We start from the raw sequence: 19,170 nt of genomic DNA, 5'->3' as shown, positions 1-19,170 counted from the left end.
GTGCATGTTGGCACAGGGGAGCATGTGCTTCACATCACCAGAGGGATGTTTTACATATAGGTCACGTTAAACCAGTCTGCAGAATTGGAGATGTTTAAAACAGCATTGTAAAATCCTGAAACTGTAAAAATTAGGGGAAAAGAATACACTATTAAAATATAGAATCGTCAGTTTATTATCTTTCAAAATCCTTTCCAATATAAGTAGATTCTTTAATCCTGTCAATTTCTATAAAATATCCTGTTTATTTTCAATACTCACTCTGAGCGGGTAGAGATTATATTTTTTTGTTTGAAAGGTTTTGAAAGAAGCTGTTTCCACACTGCACATAATAGCGTGGTTGGAAGGACAATTACTGCAAATTCTTCCATTTCTGGGTGTGAAGATCCCCAAAGGCAGCATGAACTGCTATTGATCTCCATGTGGTTTGTCACTTGAGGGTTGGGTTGGCTTTTTGATTTTTCCAGCCTATCTTCTGTAAACCATCACTCCTTAGGCAAGTACATTGAGTTTCCATCTTAGATTGCGTGCTTGCACATAGCTTTTCTTACTATGAACAACTTCAGATGAATTATTACTTAATTGTTCAATAATTTTATGCAATTGTAGGACCAATTAATTTCTCTTTGGGTGACTTTAATTACTTTGAGTGATGAATATTGAGGCATAGTACAATATGTTCCTCCCATGAGAATGTTCAGCTGTTCTGAAGTCAGAGGTTGTTAGGAATATAACAAAGCATTTGACAGAATCGGGTTTTCATAAAAATAAATAAAAAAAAAAAAGAAACAAAACACACAAAACACATCCAAAAAACACCCCTCATAAAGACTTTTTAAAGGGAAACACCAATGTCAGTTGAATATCACTGATCATTTGGGCAGGTGGATAAAGTCAATACTTTTACAACTGTGGTAGGCAGATCATGAGGGAACTGGTACTACTGGAAGAAAAAGTGACTTTATTTTCCCTAACTAAGCTTTCCCAAAGCAATGTAGGTTAACAGGTCATGAGGTAACTGCATGTGCAAAAAAAAAAAAAAAAAAAAGATAGCCTAAATAAGAAAATAATGGAAATCAACACTAAGGAGGGTTTTTAAAGCAACTGTGGTCCTTTTCAAATTTGCCAGTTAAGAACTGTTCCCAGTAGTATAAGCCAGATTCAACTAGAACGTTTATTTTTTGCAATCAGTAGTTGTAAGTACCAGTAACTCTGAAAACAAGAGGTTGTATTTTCTTCTTCAGATTGTTTTGCCTACTGAATGGGAAGTGGATTGTTAGTATACTGAGCACAGGGACCTCCATCTCTGGCCTGTCCATCGCTTCCAACAGTGGTTGCCAAAAGCTGTGGTCACCTAACCACCAAATATACTCCTACATGAAGTACCCACAAGTGCATGTCTGCACTGTGAAATCCCCAAGGGTGGGCAGCACTCAAGGCTGTCATCAGCAATCAGTCCTTTAGGACTTCTTCAGGTGAGTACTTCAGACACAGTGAGGACAGGCACAGATTGCTATTCCGATAAATATGAGAGGGGTCTGTTTGGAATAGTTGGTTTTGTACCCTCAAGGCAGAAGACAAAGAAAGAGAAGGGAAAAAAAAACAGGAGTAAATGGTTTTCTGTACTGATTCGCAGGTCTGCTTACCATCAAATTTAGCATTATGGTGGTGACATGGACTTGTTACAGCTAGAAGCAAAGAATACAGAAAATAATGGATTTTGACTATAAAGCTTGAAATTCTCACAGGTTTAGTGTTTTGAGTAAGGCGATGATCCAAAGCCTATAAAGGCAGAAGAAAAACAGCCTTTGGCTTCAGTGGGCATTGCGTCAGGCCTTCACATGACTAGCTATCAGCAGACTTCATTCTGTATAATTCTGTATGAAAGAAGTGTTAGTTCTCTGGCATACAGTCAGCCGAGGAGGAATAAGATGCTCCGTGTGTTTGCAACTTACCCTTCTGGCGAGCAGACATCCTCAGCACTGAAAGCAACAGAGATGTTCCCTCACAGCCGGTGGAAAGGCACCTAGCTGTGCTCGGCAACTGTTCCTTCCCGCTAAGTCATCACAAGAGAGAGAATTAGCAGAGACCTCGTTGTCACATACCCAAATCTGAATGCTGGGTTATATTTAAACAAGCACAGGAAAGAGTCGAGAGACTCCATGACCCCGGTGAACTGGGGATCAGTTGTTCTAAACTGGAAGGCAAATGTCAGACGATCAGATTACAAGTGTCTACCAGCGTGTTTTCCCTGTGCGGTGGGTCAGCTGGAGTTCAGGCCCTGCAAATACTGAGGAGGTGGTTCCAGAGCAGTAAGCACTTGAGCAATTGTTAACACCGGTGGTCTGAACTTGGGCAGGATTTCATAACATGTCTGCAAGCCAAAAGCTTCTTTGACTGCTAATTTAATAAAGAAGAGCGAACCACTGGGTAAGTCCCTTGAAGATAGACTAAATCAGGCTAATTTGTTATATAATCCCTTTTTAATGTGAAGAATTAAGGTGACGGCAAGATGACTGTGTTTAATACTCCAAATAATTACTGGCGGTTATTGACATTAAAGATGGGAGAGAGCAAGTTAATTTCTGCTTGTTGTTTTCAACATGTGCCAAACTCTTACTTCACACCAGTGAGGAAAGGCTAGAAGTTGTGTATTCCATATGCATGAAGTAACAGTTGGCACAAATCACTGAGGGGAGAAAAATAAAAACCAATAAAGCCCAGCAACCCAAACTGTCACTTGCTGACAATTTCTTGACTCTCACTGCTGAAAAAAAAGTATAACATAAAGGCCTCATGCAGAGTATTCCACCTGAATAAACCCACGTTTCTGGTCCTCTCTGAGGCAAATGCTTTGCTGAGAAGGCAGCTATAGCCTCAGTTGTCCAACCTTTTCCTTTCCCTGTCACAGGCAGCCCCAGAGTGAGGTGGGAGTGAAGCAGTGGAGGATGAGGACAGCGCCCAACTCAGGTTGAGGCTGTTGTGCATAAACTGTTCCATTGCTAGGAGTGGAGGTGCTGGGGTTCTTCATGGGTAACAACAGCTCCCTGCTTGGGACAACTGCATCGTGTGGATCAGGGTAGTTTACATCCTCCCTGCACCAGCAAGGATGGATTTGCCCCAGAACAGCCGGAGGTAGCACAGCTTACCTCTGCCTCTACACAGCGTGTCTCTTCATGTTGGCCTTTGGGCTATGAGTGACAGCACCCCAAGAGCCCTACCAGCCCCTGATGTTGCTGTCTACTCAGTGGGGCTCACTCACCCACCCAGGAGCCCACCTCAGCCCTGGGGCCATCACCTCCTGCTGGACTGGGATCCAGCAGGGCTGGGATCCAGCTCCCCACAGCCTGGCCCAGCCTTGGCCCATCCCTGTCCCCGTGGCCTACCTGGTGCCCTGGCAGTGGCCATGGGCTACATGAGCTTTCTCATGTGTGTGCTGTTTGAGATGACGTCCTGCGCTCACACAACCTGATGACAGTCTAAGTCTTCCCTGTCACTTATGTAAGTATGCAAGTAACTAAGCATATTGATTAAGAGTCAAAACGTGTATGGTATATGGGATGTAACATACACAAGCATTATGTACTGTTCCTCTGCGGTTTCCTCCCCTCTCATCATTCTGTGATCTCCCTTTCTCTTTCTTCTCCTCTTTAAGTTGATGTCTACTAGGAAGAGGAGCTGTGTGTGGATGAAATCACAGTATGGAAAGCAAGTGATGACACTGGGCAAATTCATAGCAAGAGTTAATTTCAGAATGTTTCCTATCATTTTTTTCCTATTTTGTTGATGACTAGAATAGTACTTGTAAGCCAAAGCTTGCTTGTTCAAATCACACTCCCATTTTATTTTTAAAGAAAAAAACTGTTTTTGCATTTTGACATGTTTCTTGTTTTCAGACTGTGTTGATTTTTCTGTGTGGTTCACTCTAGGCTTCGTACAACTGACAGCTTATTATCTCGCCTTATGAAAATCATGCCTGACTTCTGGGAGCTGTCTATCAAGAGGAGAGAATACACTGAGAAGCTGGTACTTTCTCTCTAATTATCTGGGTTGATTGTTGTTCAATGAACCTATTAACCACTTGAAGTGACTTGCATCTTCACAGGTACCATACTGTGTGATCTTTCTCTGCACTATTTAAATGGCAAATGTGACCCCTGTGAATAGTTCCAGTCTAGCTTCTCTAGGACTGCTAGTTCCTAAATGCAGCTGGCTTCACTCATGTTGGACAGCAAACCCCATCCTATGCCTTCAGAATACTGCCTGTAGGTGAATGTTCCCCCACTCCTTATCTGCTGTCCTCGGACAACTGCCTCAGTTCAAGGTTTATGCCCTTCAGTGAAGCACTTAAGTATGCACTTAGCTCTGATCAGTTCATTCCTGTCACTTCATTGAACAGGGATGGATTTAAGAGCCTACTTGTAGTCTGTGGCTTTCTAGCACCTCAACAGTTTCTTGGACAGTGGCTGGATAAGATAAAAGGAACCATCCATGACAGTCCTGCGCCTGGCTGAACGATGTGCTTTTGGATAGTGATGAGCAACACTGTTCAAACCTTTCATGACACTTCAGAGTAGAGGTGGACAGAGCCCTGGGCCCAGATGCTCACCAGGGATGGAGGAATGGTGTTCCCCAGAAACCTACCTGTGACCTATAAGTAAAGGGGAGAGGGAAAGATTTCCTTACTTTCTCTGCCTGTGGCACCTCACTCTGCTGGTGTAGGACACCAGGGACACCAGCAGCACAGCAAGGAGTGGTACCTTTGTGCTATGGCCATAAAATCTCACTTCTCCAACACAAACCTGGTGGAGTCAGCTGTGCCCTATCCCTTCCAAATCCTTTACCACCATCACAGTCACCCACACAAATCTGTTCCCTGCTGTATCTCCTCTCAGGATCAGCTCACCCTTGAAAGTCAAGAATATGTATGTTTAAGAACAGCTCAGGAAATGAAAAGAGAGAGGAAAAACATCATTCATGCTGTTTAAGTTCTGACTGAAGTCTGAGCACTTCGTCCATACTGGGATTATGAGCTAATAAATTACTGATCATGAGAATAAGAGAAAATAGGCCATATTCATCTGAATGGTAGAAATTGTCCTTGAAAGTGGTGCCAAAATGAAATGGGACATGTCAAGGTATGGCCGGTTTTAGACTCCATTTTCTTCGTGTGAGTTGCAAAACAGATGAATTTAGAAGTTGTACCTGTTCTGAGAGGAGAGGTTGTTGGGGAGGTAGCATGTAGTAATCTATCTCCAGTTGAGACTTTTCACAGAGTTTTTGGCTGGCATTTGGAAGTATCCTTGGAAGCCTTACAATCATCTCATTTTGCTTGAATCAGCGTGCATTATCTTTTGTATCTATGGCAATGAAAAAGCTGTTTGGCTTAGGACTAGTTGCCACTGGCTTACCTAGTATTAGGAAAGCCAAGGTAATAAATGACCTTGACTAGATGTCAAACCTCACTCTTTCCCACCCTGTGCCTCTGTTCCACAGGGGATTAAAGCCAGCCAGTTTCCAGCCCAGGAACCTGCCAGGGGGAGGGTGGTCTACTGCATCCACCAGACCTTGGCAGAGCTGTAACCAGCTTTATTAAAAGATTTGTCTTGAACATATGATAGAGAATATTTGGTTCTTAGTTATACAAGGTAAAAATATAACACTAGTGTCTGGCCCTCTTCCCATCTTCTTGTGCTGCTGCAGCAATAAACGGTGTTAGAAAATTGTGCTCACTGATAGTGTGGAGAAGTGTTTCTGCAAAGAAGTCACCTTGCTTGGGCAGCCCTGTATCCCTGCTCTGCTCCCTGTGCTGCCAGCACAGCAGGGCACCCTTGGGATTGGAGTTGTCCCAAAAGTGTGGGCTGCCAGCGTGGCCCTGGTAGGTCTGAGTGGCTTTGCTCCGCGGAGGAGCCCTGTGGCTGTGCTATCTTGTGCTGGCAGCCATGGATAAGCTGTGTTTGTGTTCCTGTGCCACCCTGATTATAAGAAGTGTGACTGTCAGGGATGTCAGGGCAAAACTGGGCTCCTTTGTTGTCACAGGTCTCATAAGTTGCCTGTGTAACAAAGGGCAAGTGAAGCTGGGGAGGAGGGACGCAATTCAGTCACTTTGGGAATCCATCTTTCTGAATGTGGATGGTGTCCTTTGTAGTGCTGCTTTGGAAAGCAGTGTTGAGCAGACTCCTGACTCTTTAAAGATCCAGTGGACTTTGAGGCAAAAAACCCTCCACATCATATGTCATTCTGGGAACGTACTTGCTGTGAATGAATACAAAGACCTATTCATCACTCCTAGTGCTCACATAACTGACAGATTAAATCACTCTCTGGCTGTGAAGATGACAGTGGCCCAATAGCTAAGGCTGTCTAACAGTTTCCATTAGAAGGCCTCATTTCTGATTGTTTATAATTTTGCCAGGCTTCAACTCCTTGAGCTGAAATTTCCCTTGCCATATGTCACCACAAACTGAATTTTTGTGTGTGGAAGGACCTAAATGGATATTCATGGCATTTCTAAGCTCATGTATCAGTGAAAAAGTCACTTAAATACAAATTTTCAGAGACTAACTGTACCTTTCTCCTTTCTTGAGAGAGCAGGAAAAGCATCTGGAGTTAGATGCTCCCCAGTGGTCAGTGCTCAAGCAGAAGATGGAGTTGCAGCTAAACAGTGCAGGTACAAGGAGTTCCATGTCCAGGGCTCTCAACTTGGTAGATATTCTTGACAGTTTTAACCTTTTCCCAAATGTCGTGAGGCTGTACTTTGGTCTCCCAGTATACTTGGTCCTGTATTGAAGCTCATGTTGTTGATAGAAGTTGTTTAAACAGACTGAGATTACACTAACAGGGAGCAGAATTTGGGAGGGTGGCATCTAATGGCTTGTGGTGGAGCACATCTTGGGTTTGGGTAGGAATGACTGCTTATAACTCTCCTTAGTTTACCCTTTAGCTTCTCCACTGTTGTCCATTCGTTGTGTTCCTGACCAACATTCCCTGTCAGATGGTATCAGGACCAGGTTTTCAGATCTCCATGCTGGTCTGAGCACCAGTCTGAAGTTGCTAACTCTGGAGATGAGTGAGTTTGGCTTTTAGGAAGACTTTCCTCTGGTCCATTGAGACCATTTCCCCCCCTGCAAGATCAAGAGGTGCTTGTGTTGGAAAGCTGTTTGCTAACGAGTGGCATTGGTGCAGGTCGGGAGCGGCATGGGGTTTAGCGGACACAAAGTAATTTTGAGGATGAAGTGCTGTTTCTGGGAGTAGTTTCCACAGAAGGCAGCTCAGCTGCATGCTGGAGGAAATGTCCTGTCTGATCTGCAGCCTGCATAGCCCTCTCCCTTTTCCTACGGATATTTTTATTGGAGGGAGCTTTAAAACGAAAAGACCTCCAAATGCCACAGGAGTCTGTGAAGGCTTGCGTTAAACTCCCAAGAGTTTTCCCTTAACCGTCACGCAAGCCAGAAAATTTCCAGATCTCAGTAAAAACTGTGTGCATGTGCTGTTTTCCCAAACTGCGCATCAACATGAATTGTAGGAGCTATAGGCTAGGAACAATCTAGAGACAGACTTTACAAGCACCCAGGATGTTCTTGTTTAACTAGTCATGCTAGAGGGCCTTCAGATGATTTAGAGCTTGCTTAGACATACCTAAATCACCATTAAACTAGCTAGCTTGTGTTCAGTGAGTAAAGTTATTCCAGGAACATGGTGTTCAGAATGGCCTGCAAAATATATCTGTTTACTGTACTCAGCTTTTATAGTGGGTTTTGCAGTTGTGCTGTGTTCTGCAGGGGTGTTGGTGTGATGTTTGCAGTACCTGATCAGGCTAATTTCAAGCTAGTTGGGTATGTCAATGCCGTGCTGCAGTTTTAATAGGGACTGTGGTAGAGACACATCTGCAGTCAGAAATAGTCATAATTCTGCACTGCCAACATGGTGTAATGCTCTGCAGAAATCCTCAAGCCAGACCTTAGGAAATGAATCTGGATCCTATAAACATTTTAGTGGGAGGAAGCAAAAATATTTGTGTGACCTGCCAGGACTTTTCATCTCAGAGGTAGAACTTCATATGGGGGAAATAGCCTTTTCCCTTGTCGATAATAAAAGCGCTTTATTTTTTTTTTGCTACAATGGAAAGATTTTGCATTAGATAGATCACACCGAACAGTATTCAGTGAACTGCAGATGTCCTTAAGTTTCCATTGTAAACTTGATTTTATTCCGATTTCTCTCTCTGCCAAAATTAGCCCTATACACCTACAACTTCACAGGCATAATCTTATTCTGGGACAGATTTTTTGGAAGAGCTGAAGGAAACTGGTCAAGGTGTTTAAGAGATATGATGGATAAAAATGAGATCATCTGCTTGGAGATTTTCCTAAAGACTTTTTGGCTTGTCATATCCTGAAAATTCATTTGCCTAGATTCAAAAAAATATTTAAAATCTGTTGGTCTTGGCTAGAAATGGTGTCTTTGAGTAGTTTTAGGCTGTCTGGTGACAGAATTATTTGGTTACTGAAAGTGGTTTCTGCCTCGGTGTATGTATATGTGTTATGTGTTCTTTGGAGATCTTTACTTTGCTAGTCAGTGCCAACATGTTCATAAATTTATGATGGCATATGTAAGGTTTCTAAACAACTCTGCATGTATCTTAAACATATGCATTCCTTCTCCTAGACCAGTCCTATACACGTGTGCTGCTGTCTAAAATCCTCACCCGCGTGTTTCCTGACTCCTACTCCAATCCACGCTGAGGCTGATAGCACGGTTTTACAGTCACTTCTGCAAAGTCCCTGAAAATATCTCCCCAAGGGACCAGCATTCAAATGTCATTCTACTCATCTCAGTTCTCTTTCCTGGATCAAGAAATCATACCTGTCATGATTTGTGCCAATATGTCAGTCTCCAGTGGCTGCGAGCCACAGATGATGACACTTAAGTCAATATTTTTTTGTGTGACTTATTTCTGTTTTATGACAGAATAAGTTCTGAGGCGTAATGTTGCTCTTCTTAAAGAGGATTTATTTCAAAATATGTGCTTTTGCTTTCTCAAAATTGTGTAATTTTTAACGGTGATTCTTGAAGTGTGACCACAGCCAGAGGTGAACAGAACCATTAGACAATTTTGAAAGCCTCCCATTAGATAAGAAGCATGTGATGTCTAGAAACAGTACAGCTGTGCTACACCACTGCATTCATGTTGTTCTCTGGGATCACTACAGCATCCATATATACATGTATATCCATTTATCCGTAATAATACTTTCTCTGTATTATTCCATCAGCATCTGTTCTTTGCCACTATTTGAGACAATCTGTTGGGCTAGATGGACTTTTGCTTTAACTAACTGTGGATGTTCTTACACTATATTCCCAACACCAACAAAACTAGTTTATTATTTGCTGAAAACTGGGCTAGGAATTAACTTTGTCATTTTAAAACTCTTAATAGTCTTTTTAAAATTATTTTTCTTTATTATTTTTTTCCTTTTTGAAGAAGCAGCCTTGATATCTTTGTGCTTTGGAGCTAGGACTTGAATCCGAAGTGAAACATTATCTTGGAGCCAGGGATAAGCTTTACCCCTCCATTTCTGGGTCAAACTGTTCGCTTCTAGCTCTTGGCAATCACACTTTGAACGTGCTCAGTAGAAACTTGGTAGGGGTTTGTACTTCGCCTCTGTGGCAGTGGGTGTACACTGGAAGGACTGAGCAGGAGATTCCTGGTTTCAGACTGCTCTGGCACACAGCACGGGAACTCAGTGCAGCAGGTCTGTCCTCCCCGGTAGTTCTCCGGGACTGAAGAACTGACTGACGCTACTCTTTTTAGCTGAAGACTACTCACCTTCTTTCTTTTCAAATGTCACTTCTTTAGGCAAAAGCCAACCAACCAACCAAACAAATAAAAAATGGTTCTTGATTTTTTTTTTCTGGCGTTTTCTGGACTTCTGGTCCATTTTTGTTGGTCTCCTCTGGCCTCTTGATAGCTAGTTCACATCTCTCTTGGAGCGCAGCACACAGAACAGAACACCATCTTCTGGGTGAGTCATTAACAGTGGGGATTAGACCACAAGGACTCTTTCAGTTGTTGTAAAGACTCTTTGGACATCCCAATGCAATGTCGCTGTTTTATGTAAAAACATGGCTTTGCTGCTCATGTTCAACTTGCATTCCACCATAGTCAATACATTCGTTCTCTTGTGAATTGTTAACTGGATAGATGAGTATTTCTGCTTAGGCATGAAAAAACATCCATTTTAGATGACTTCTCTAAATGTATCAAGATCATTTAAAAACCTGATTCTGTCATCCATAATATCTGTAGTCCTTCCTGGCTCCCTGCAAGTTTAATAATCACACTTCTATTAAACTTCTCCACACATCCATCTTCTATGCCTTCAATGAAAACATCAGATAAAACTTGAGATGGGACCAAGCCCCACAGAATACCTTGCAGAACACATATATTTTGATAGGCTTTGATTCAATTTTGTTGTGGATACAACTGCCCTACCAGACTTGATCTCCTGCCCCTTCCGGCAGAATTTCAATTTTGAACACAGCTGTTTATGAGGAAATAGTGCTAAAGGCCTTGCAAAAAAATAAATAAAATGAAATGAAAATGAAATGAAATAAAATAAAATGAAACAAAATGAAATTAAAATAAAATAAAATAAAATAAAATAAAATAAAATAGCTATATGACATCTATAACCATTACTTTACCCTTCCTTTAAGACTCCTAGAATGAAGTTGATTAAGCCCAGGCAATACGAAAACATCTAATTTATCTGGTTATTTTCTAAGCAGGTTTCTCATATTTCAGGCTGAGATTTTACCACTTTATTCCTGGTACTCATTGCACTGTCTGCTTGCTGTTGACCTTTTCAGTAAAAGGGGGAAAAAATACATTAAACTCTTTGGCTTCCTTAACATCCTCTGCTGATAGCATCCCCTGTCTTTGAGCTGTGGTCCAAACAAACTTTCCTTTTTTCCTTACAACCTTACTCGTGAAATTTCTATTTTGATATGTTTTGCTAGTTGCATCTTTTGTGCCTTGTCTTTACTGCCTGTGCAGACACGCACACACACGAACCTATGAATGGTGTATTGTGCTGGGTTCTCAAACAGCTGACCTAGTTTCCACTTTACAGATCTATCTCCCTCATGCTTGCGGTCAATTAAAATGTTACGAATTGGCTGACTTGCACTGAATTTCATTACTTTCCTCCAAACTGGTATAGTGTGCGCTTGGTTTCTTATTAGCATTTCTTGAAGGAACTGACAGCTCTCCATAATTTGTGTTTCCCCTAGATTTTCCTCGTATGAGACCTCCCTTACGCACTCTCTGAGTTTATTGATATCTGCCTTCTTGAAACCTAGTGCTGTCAGTCATTGAGTTGGATTAAGTGGCAGAAGTTGACACTATGTTCACTGCAGTACTGATTTCTCTTAAAAGATGTCATATTTGGCAGTATGCTTTGAGTCATGTTACACTGCCCCCTACCTAGCTGCAAAACTGCTGCTCTGCTGTGGAAGGTAGTGACAATTTTAATACATATTAGCTCTTAAAATTTAGTATGCAGTTCAGAATTTAGCATGAAGAACAGGGAGAAAAAAGTAACTTAAACATTCTGTGCAGCAGTAATAACTGCCCTTGTGACAAATCTCACTCAACACAGTTATCTGTGCTGATGAAACATTTAGCACACAAATTCTTTGTGAGGATATATAATGCAGACCAAGATATGCAATGATCCTCGCTCTAATTTGCTGGCTGAAAACTTTGAATGTTACGCAACTGTTTCATGGTGCAGTAAGCAGACAGTGACACTGTCACGGGGGAGACAGAGAAGAAAGCAGTGAACTTTATCTTAAGTGGAAGTATGTGACAGACCACATTGGAATCATGCCTTGAAACAACACCAGTTTCTACTAGCATCAAATGCAAAACCAGTAAGATTCCAGGTTCTGCTAAAACCCCATGACCTCCTTCAGCGTTGGTTGAAACCTCGATGGACCCTCTCACAGGTCAGCTAGTGATGGTCAAGAAGTCAGGCCAGGCCTGGTGCTCACATTAGAAAGCCTTCTGGTTATTTATTTATTTATTTATTTATTTATTAACTGACAATATTGCAATGCGAGTTGTTTTACTGTCACCTCAAGTAGATTTGACTCCCTAAACAATGAAAATGAATTACCAGTACCCAGTCCCGGCTATGATCAATTTTTATGACAGTTGCAAAGTAATAAAAGTGTGAGCATCATACTGGCAGCGTGCTGCTGGAAGGCAGAGGAGCAGGCCGTGCCTGTAATTGGGGTAGGGGTTGGTGTTACGGTGAAATCCACATCCCAATCTCTCCAATTTACATGCTGGAGTAAGTAGGGAGCCAATGTGCGGTGTCGATACGCTATCTAGTGGCTGTATTGGTGATGACATGAGTCCTGGATTACTGTGCTTGTGAATTGTTAGTGTGCACATGTATATACAAATATTATTCTGTGGTTCTATTTATATATATATCTGTAGATATATATATACTATATATATAAGTAGATCTATAGAATGGCTTGGGTTGGAAGTGACCTTAAAGAGCACTTAGTTCCAACCCCTCCGTCACGGGCAGGGATGCCACCCACTAGATCAGGTTGCCCAGGGCCTCATCCAACCTGGCCTTGAACACCTCCAGGGATGGGGCATCCACAGCTTCTCTGGGCAGCCTGTACATGCCTCACCACCCTCTGAGCGAAGAATTCCCTCCTAACCTCTAATCTAAATCCTCTCTTTTAGTTTAAAACCATTCCTCCTTGTCCTGTCATTGTCTGCCTGAGCAAAAAGTTGCTCTCCATCTTTTTTATAAGCACTAAATATTGAAAGGCCGCAACGAGGTCACCCCAGAGCCCTCTCTTCCTAGGCTGAACAGCCCCAGCTCTCTCAGCCTTTCTTCCTAGGAGAGGTGCTCCAGCCCCTTGATCAACTTCATGACCCTCTCTAACAGACCCATGTCCTCCTTGTGCTGGAGGCCCCGGAGCTGGATGCAGCACTCCAGCTGGGGCCTCACAAGGGCAGAGCAGAGGGGGACAATCCCTGCCTTGACCTGCTGCCCACTCCTCTGGTGGTGCAGCCCAGGATGCAGTTGGCCTTCTGGGCTGCAAGCGCACTGCTGGCTCGTGTCAAGCCTTTTGTCCACTGAAACTCCCAGCAGCCCTTTTCTGCAGGGCTGCTCTGCTCTCACCGAGTTCTCCACCCAGTCTGTACTCATGTCTGGGTTTAGATGAGATCAGGATTTGTAAATCCGTAATCACTTTGTAATGAATCCAAGACTTTCTGAGGTTATGGATGACTAACCAAAAGAAGGTACTAAAGTTTGTGTGAGTTTGCAAACAAAACTGTTGCTGTAGGCATTTCTGTCTTTAATATTCTGGCACGTACTGGATAAGCAGTTAAGATTTTTCTCCTTTGTATTCAAACTGTGGTCTCTAGACGGACTAACAACCAACAGCTCAGTTTATGAGCGGCTCAAGAACCAGTTTAAGTATTCTCTTTACCTGCTAGATTAGGCAGCATTTTGTAAGGTCAAAGCGGACAATCTAGATACTTTATCTCAACTATAAATATAGCATACAGTAATGCAAAGCCAGCTGTGTTCCCCCATGGGGAAAACTAATTCTAGTTCCCTGAGATCACAGACTAGGAAGAGGTGAAGATGATACACAGGCTTCTCCTAGTTTTCTGTTTCTGACAGGGATGTTGTTAACCTTCAACAAATCATACACCCCTCTGGCTTTATTATCTGTTACTGAGATGTGAAAGGGAGATAGTACTGTTCTTCAACAGCTTACTCCGCTTTTTAATTGGTGAGCACTCCTGTTGTAAAGGCCTTACTTTCTGTGTTGTATCTATATACACATATGAAATGGAATATACTACCTGTATATATGACTTGTACGTTTCAGGTAATGCACAAGCTACAACTAGCACACAAATTCTTTTTATTTCTCAAGAACTCTGACTCACCCTCTGCCTCAGCAATTTTGCACTTTCCTACTTATTAACGGAGAAATCTCTCTAGACAGCTGTTAAACCATTTATCTTCAAGTGCACTTAATTAAATGTGTGTATTTGTTTTAGGAGGCTGAGTAAAGACATAGTGTTGCAGGGTTTTAGCTTAGATAGCATCTCTAGAACTGTTCCGTCTTTCTAGGAAAGCAGGAATATTGTTCTTTCTTCAGACATCATGAAGAAAACTATCTTTGCTCTCCATTTTTGGTAAGTAGTTTCTCAATTCGATATATGCTTATGACACCTTAAAATAAAATTATTTAGTAAGAAATGTTGTTCACATTACCTATGTTTATCGTAATTGTTTCTGATATCAAGCTTCCATTGTGTATGTAACTTGCCACATAAGATTGCTGTTAATAGAAGTGAAATATGCATATAAATTACGTTATTTGTATAACTATGTGCCACACAGGTGGTTGTGGTACTAAGCTTAAGGATTTATAGCTCCATCTAAGACCACTGTACTTGATAAGTAAACAATGATTTTTAAGAACAGGAGCTTATGGTACAAGCATGTAAGAGTTGCTAGGTCTATGAGCAACCTCCTTTAAGTGTCCAAAGATGATAATCTTCATCTCCTCTTGTCCCCCCTCCCTTCCTACCCATAAACATGTTCTGTACTTCCTTCAGATTCAACATTCACTCCAAATTAATTGTGCTGTAAAAAAAGAACTTTGTTTTTAGTATAGCTGCTAGCAACAGAGATGGCCTTAAAAAAGCCAACAGAGACTTCCCACCTTGCATGTCCAGCTCCAAAGTGCTAGAACCCCAAATTATTTTTATTGCTTGCACAACCAGCACAACCCTGGCTACAAATGCATCCAAATAAGTGGTTATTCTAAGAAAAAAAAAGTCCAACACTCATTCATTTGTTGCTCAAACATTTAAACAAAGGAAGTAATTTCTTTTACAAATGTGTTTCTTTGTATAAGAATAATTTTGTACAGAAAATAGCTCTTTATACATTTTAGAGAAATGCTAACATTTAGATTCTCTATTCATGGGTAATGATTGAATGCAATTTAAGATTTCTGCTATGCTTTATAGTTACCAAATACCAACAAAGCAGCAATACACCACTTGTTTCATATCCTTACACTGCTTGACTTACCAATTATTGACTCAAGACATTCCTAGAACCATGTTTATTCACATACATTCAAGTATCTTCAAACTGTTAGTTATGAACTACCTCCTGAAATTAACACCATCATTTAAGCATCAAGGAAAATGAACTTGAACTTCAACAAGGCAGCATTACTTGCTCACAGATTATCCTGCTGGCTAATACTGTAAGAATCAAATTGAAGTGAAACTTTTATATTAAATTGGTTTACTGTTAACATGACCTTCAAAACGAGATAGCAGAAGCTACTCTAGTAAATGTTAAGCAGCATTAATACAACATTATAAATGTAATAAAATACTTTCATTTTTGTAAGAAGAGACCAGGGAAGGTAGAGAAAAATTTAGTAAAATGCAATATAAAAAGTAAATTTGTGAAGGATGAGAATAAATTGAAAATCGCGTATACATATTTATATATAACATTTGAGGGTATACTAGGATATACATCTATTTAAAAATAATCAATTTCTTGCAACATAGTGTTAAAAGCCCACATGGTGTCATGGGGACCTCCAACACGAGTCACTTTCAAACACTTTTCCTCTACAATTGCTGTTTTAAGCACCTGTACTTGTATGCAAGTTTCCTTTGAAATTAGTGGGAAGGTAAGGAAATTCCTCCTTGATATACGGTCATCTCCTTGACACACGCAGTTATCTTTTCTTGCTTTCTAGGTATTTTATAATTTTAAGATGTAAGAAAAAATAATTTTAAGATGTAAGCAAACAAGTACTATTTAACCCAATAGTCAAAAATTGGAATTTGAGAATACTGATGATGCTTCTGTGCTTCAAGATTCAACCATTTAGTCAAACACAGCTATCAGTCTGCATTAGCCAGCCCCTTAACAGGTACAATTTTCAAGGAAATTCAGCTGCAACTGGTACACCTCTCCTCACTAACACTGCAGCACAAAGATCAACAGGAGTAATAAATCACATTATACCAGGTCACATTTCCATTTAGCTGGGAGAAACAAGCCCCCTGCAAAACCTTATTCCAGTGATTTTGCAAATTCTGCATAGTCAATGTACCCATCATTATTCTTATCATCATCTCGCAAGACATCATCTATTAGACTAATTAGCTCTTCTTCTTTCATTGCCTGGGTATGCTCACCACCTTCCTACAAAAAAAAAAAAAAAAAAAAGAAACAAGTTTAGCAGTGTTTCCCATCTAGTGGCACATGTGACAGATTACTGACAACTAATTTTTGTTAAGCGGTTCATGTTCGATGTTTAAGGTGGTTCTAAGTTTTATATAATCATTTATTCCAATACATGGAACTTTTACCAGATGCAAGCTATTAAGTCCAAGTTCTCTGTACTTCAAAACAAGCGCTTTGTATCCATTATATCCAGTTTATATTCTTAGCCAAGAGATCTAAAAGCTAAATAGCACAATGTACAACAATAGACTAACCTAGTAGGCATATTCTTAATTTGAATCTTTATGTTGCACAGACATAGTTTCTGTACTGTATAGAAACATCATCCTTTGTAACTTATGGAGTTTGTAACATATGTTTTGTAACATATTTCATATAACATGTTTCATATGTTTGTAACATATGAACTTGTAACATACGGAGTTGGCAGGAACAGTGAGAAATTAAAAAAAACAGCCCGTTCAATACATTGTTGTAGCTTAAAGATAGTAAAATTCTTAGTATCACCTCTTAGGAACAAAGGGGAATGAGAAGAAGTGCCCTTGCACAAGAAACAGCAAGCCATTATTGTGTTCTTGACAAGTTTTTTTTGTTTGTTCCCCCCCCCCCCCCCCCCCCCCGAGGTATATATTAAATTATGCTATTTTGAGTTGTAATTTCTGAAAGGTCAGTACATGATTTTCTGTAAGCGTTGTCTTCCTAAGGATCATACTTGCTTTTGTTCTTAAACATTTGTAGCTGGGAGGAAAATACGTTTAGAAATGGTAAAGAAAACAAAGGCAGACCATGACTGGTTCTTCTCAGCTGAGTTTGTGCAAGAGGTCTCTTACGTTTGGTGTATCCATGGTAGTGGTAGATTGGGCCTGAAAACAGTTGGCTTAGAACCTGCAGCAGCATTGTGTCACGTGCTACTTCTATAATCACACATCAATCTAATTCCATTATGGACAATTTCCCTTTCTCCTCTCCTCATCCCTTCTTATCCCCTTTGTCAAATTATTTGCAGTCTTCACTCACAGTCAAGCTTAAACTACAGGGGAGTCTCCTTAAAACTGTGATGTGACACGAAAAAACTATGATAAAGTTAGTACATTTATAAATCAAGCCAAAGGGGGAACAGTCTTGTTTTCACATAAAACTGTTCTACTGTAACTGAAGGTGTGTTGTGACAATGCTGATTTAAGAAAGTCAGAACTGCTTGCAAATGCACAAGCCATTACAATATACCACCTACCTCTTTGTGGACATGTGATATAGCGGTAGCGAGCTCTAGCCCATCCAGCAAATTATTGCCATCATAATCATGCATTTTGAAGTAATGAAGCTGCAGCTCTTGCGGAGACATCTCAGATTCTGGTTTTTCAATAACACCTTCCAAATGTTCCATGATGTGGCTAAGAAAAAAAAAAAAAAACAACAAACAACAAGTGACAAGCCAGTTAGTTAATATTTAATTCTCTGTTGACATCAAATGCAGTCTTTGATCAAGCAGCCAAGTGCCCAGGAAGCACCGTGTCTCTAAAAGCACCCTGGGCAAGCAGGACAGCTGACAGTTTTACACTGAAACGAGGCAGGCACAGCGGTTGGTCCTTACAGGTGCTGCAGTGGCCTCTAGTGTAGCTATTCCTCTTTCTCCTGGCCTACCGAGCTGCTTATCAAAACACCCCAAGCAGCCCTCAGAGCCTCCTTTGGGCTGTTCCCCAACGCGAAGGGACTGCAGGAAGCGCGTTTACCCTCACGCCTCAACTAGGGAGCTAAGGAACCGCTGGTGCGAGCTGTGCTGACGGCTCCCCAGCCCCTCGCAGGACCGGCACCTGCCGCCTCGGCCCCGGGCTGCCCCACACGTACTCCTTGTCCTGCACCAGGCTCTTGTCCAGGCGGATACCCGCGGGCTGGCTCTCCTCCGCCGGGGCGCCCAGGAGGCAGGCGGCCAGGCAGCAGCACAGCAGAGCCGCTGCTGCACCCCTCGGGGCCATGGCGAGCCTCCTGTGGAGAGGAAAAAACAAACGGAGCGCGGAGCGACGAGCAGCGCCCGGCCGTTAAACCGCCGCCCGCGGCCGTTCAACCGCCGCACGATGGCGGCCCTGGCCCCCAGGTGCAGCGGGGCCCTGATCTCAGCCCACTGCGCATGCGCCCGCCCCGCCCCGCCCCGCCCGCTCCCCGCCCCTCCCCTCCCCTCAGCGCCCCGCCCCGCGGCTGCACCTTGCAGGTGCGGCGGGGGAGGGAGGGCGGGGCCTCACCGATCGGTGGGCGTGGCCTCACCCTCGGCGGGCGGGGCTTGTGCCGGGGCGGTCTCGCCGCGGCGCCGCCCTCGGCGGGGCGCTAAGATGGCGGCGCTGTGGCACGCGAAGCTGTCGGGGGAGCTGGAGCGCTGCCGGGCCGAGCGGCACTGGGAGCAGCTCCAGCTGCTGCTGCGCCACCAGCTGCTGCCGCACGGCAGGGCCCCGCGCAAGGCGGCGGCGGGCGCCGAGGAAGCCGGTGAGGGGGTGAAGGAAGGGGGAGCCCCCCCCGGGTGCCGGTTGTGCGGAGCGGCGGTTGGGGGAGCCGCGGGGCGCGTCCTGCGCGGGCGCTGCCCGCGTGGGTGCCCGCGGGGCGAGGGGGCCGGCGCCGAGGGCTGTGGGGCAGGCAGGGTGTGCCGGGGGGTGTGCGGAGATGCGCTTATCCTGGGACGCTCAGCGCGCCCTCAGCGGAGCGAGGTGCTCCTCCGCAATGAACGCAACCTGCAGCCGCAGCGTGGCTGGCCGGTGGGGTCTTCTAACAGGACGTACGTCTTACGGTTCCCAGAGGACGGTTCTTTAAAGCGAAATGTTTAAGCTGCTGT

At 42.9% G+C, this 19,170-nt stretch overlaps 2 protein-coding genes and 2 long non-coding RNA genes across 5 annotated transcripts in view; 3 read left to right on the top strand and 1 right to left on the bottom strand.

Annotated features, from left to right (window-relative positions):
• Positions 1 to 1,263: 1,263 nt before the first annotated feature.
• On the top strand, positions 1,264 to 15,689 carry LOC311434606. Its single transcript, XR_014691594.1, has 4 exons — positions 1,264 to 1,475; positions 3,930 to 4,105; positions 6,595 to 6,670; positions 8,668 to 15,689. It is a non-coding gene; the product is annotated as an uncharacterized lncRNA (long non-coding RNA).
• On the bottom strand, positions 14,922 to 18,490 carry MCFD2 (multiple coagulation factor deficiency 2, ER cargo receptor complex subunit). The gene is made up of 3 exons (XM_084514865.1): positions 18,198 to 18,490; positions 17,584 to 17,743; positions 14,922 to 16,307 (listed from the first exon to the last, which is right to left on the bottom strand). Exons 1-3 carry the CDS (start codon positions 18,323 to 18,325, stop codon positions 16,176 to 16,178), a joined length of 420 nt encoding a protein of 139 aa, XP_084370991.1. The 5' UTR covers positions 18,326 to 18,490; the 3' UTR covers positions 14,922 to 16,175.
• Positions 16,318 to 17,501, top strand: LOC311434607. Its single transcript, XR_014691595.1, has 2 exons — positions 16,318 to 16,424; positions 16,485 to 17,501. It is a non-coding gene; the product is annotated as an uncharacterized lncRNA (long non-coding RNA).
• A 169-nt stretch (positions 18,491 to 18,659) lies between the features above and the next one.
• TTC7A (tetratricopeptide repeat domain 7A) overlaps positions 18,660 to 19,170 on the top strand; it is a 183,934-nt gene continuing 183,423 nt past the window's right edge. For both annotated transcript variants that reach the window (XR_014691589.1, XM_084514860.1), the window contains exon 1: positions 18,660 to 18,827. Coding sequence is in view for 1 of the 2 variants with exons in the window: in XM_084514860.1 (XP_084370986.1) it covers positions 18,677 to 18,827 (151 nt within the window). In the remaining variant the exon portion in view is untranslated. The remainder of the gene's footprint in view (positions 18,828 to 19,170) is intronic.

Source organism: Aythya ferina (genome assembly GCF_964211825.1).
Source record: "Aythya ferina genome assembly, chromosome: 3".
Lineage (NCBI taxonomy): Eukaryota > Metazoa > Chordata > Aves > Anseriformes > Anatidae > Aythya > Aythya ferina.
Note: the sequence above shows the minus strand (reverse complement) of the source record. Positions and strands in the feature narration are given on the sequence as shown.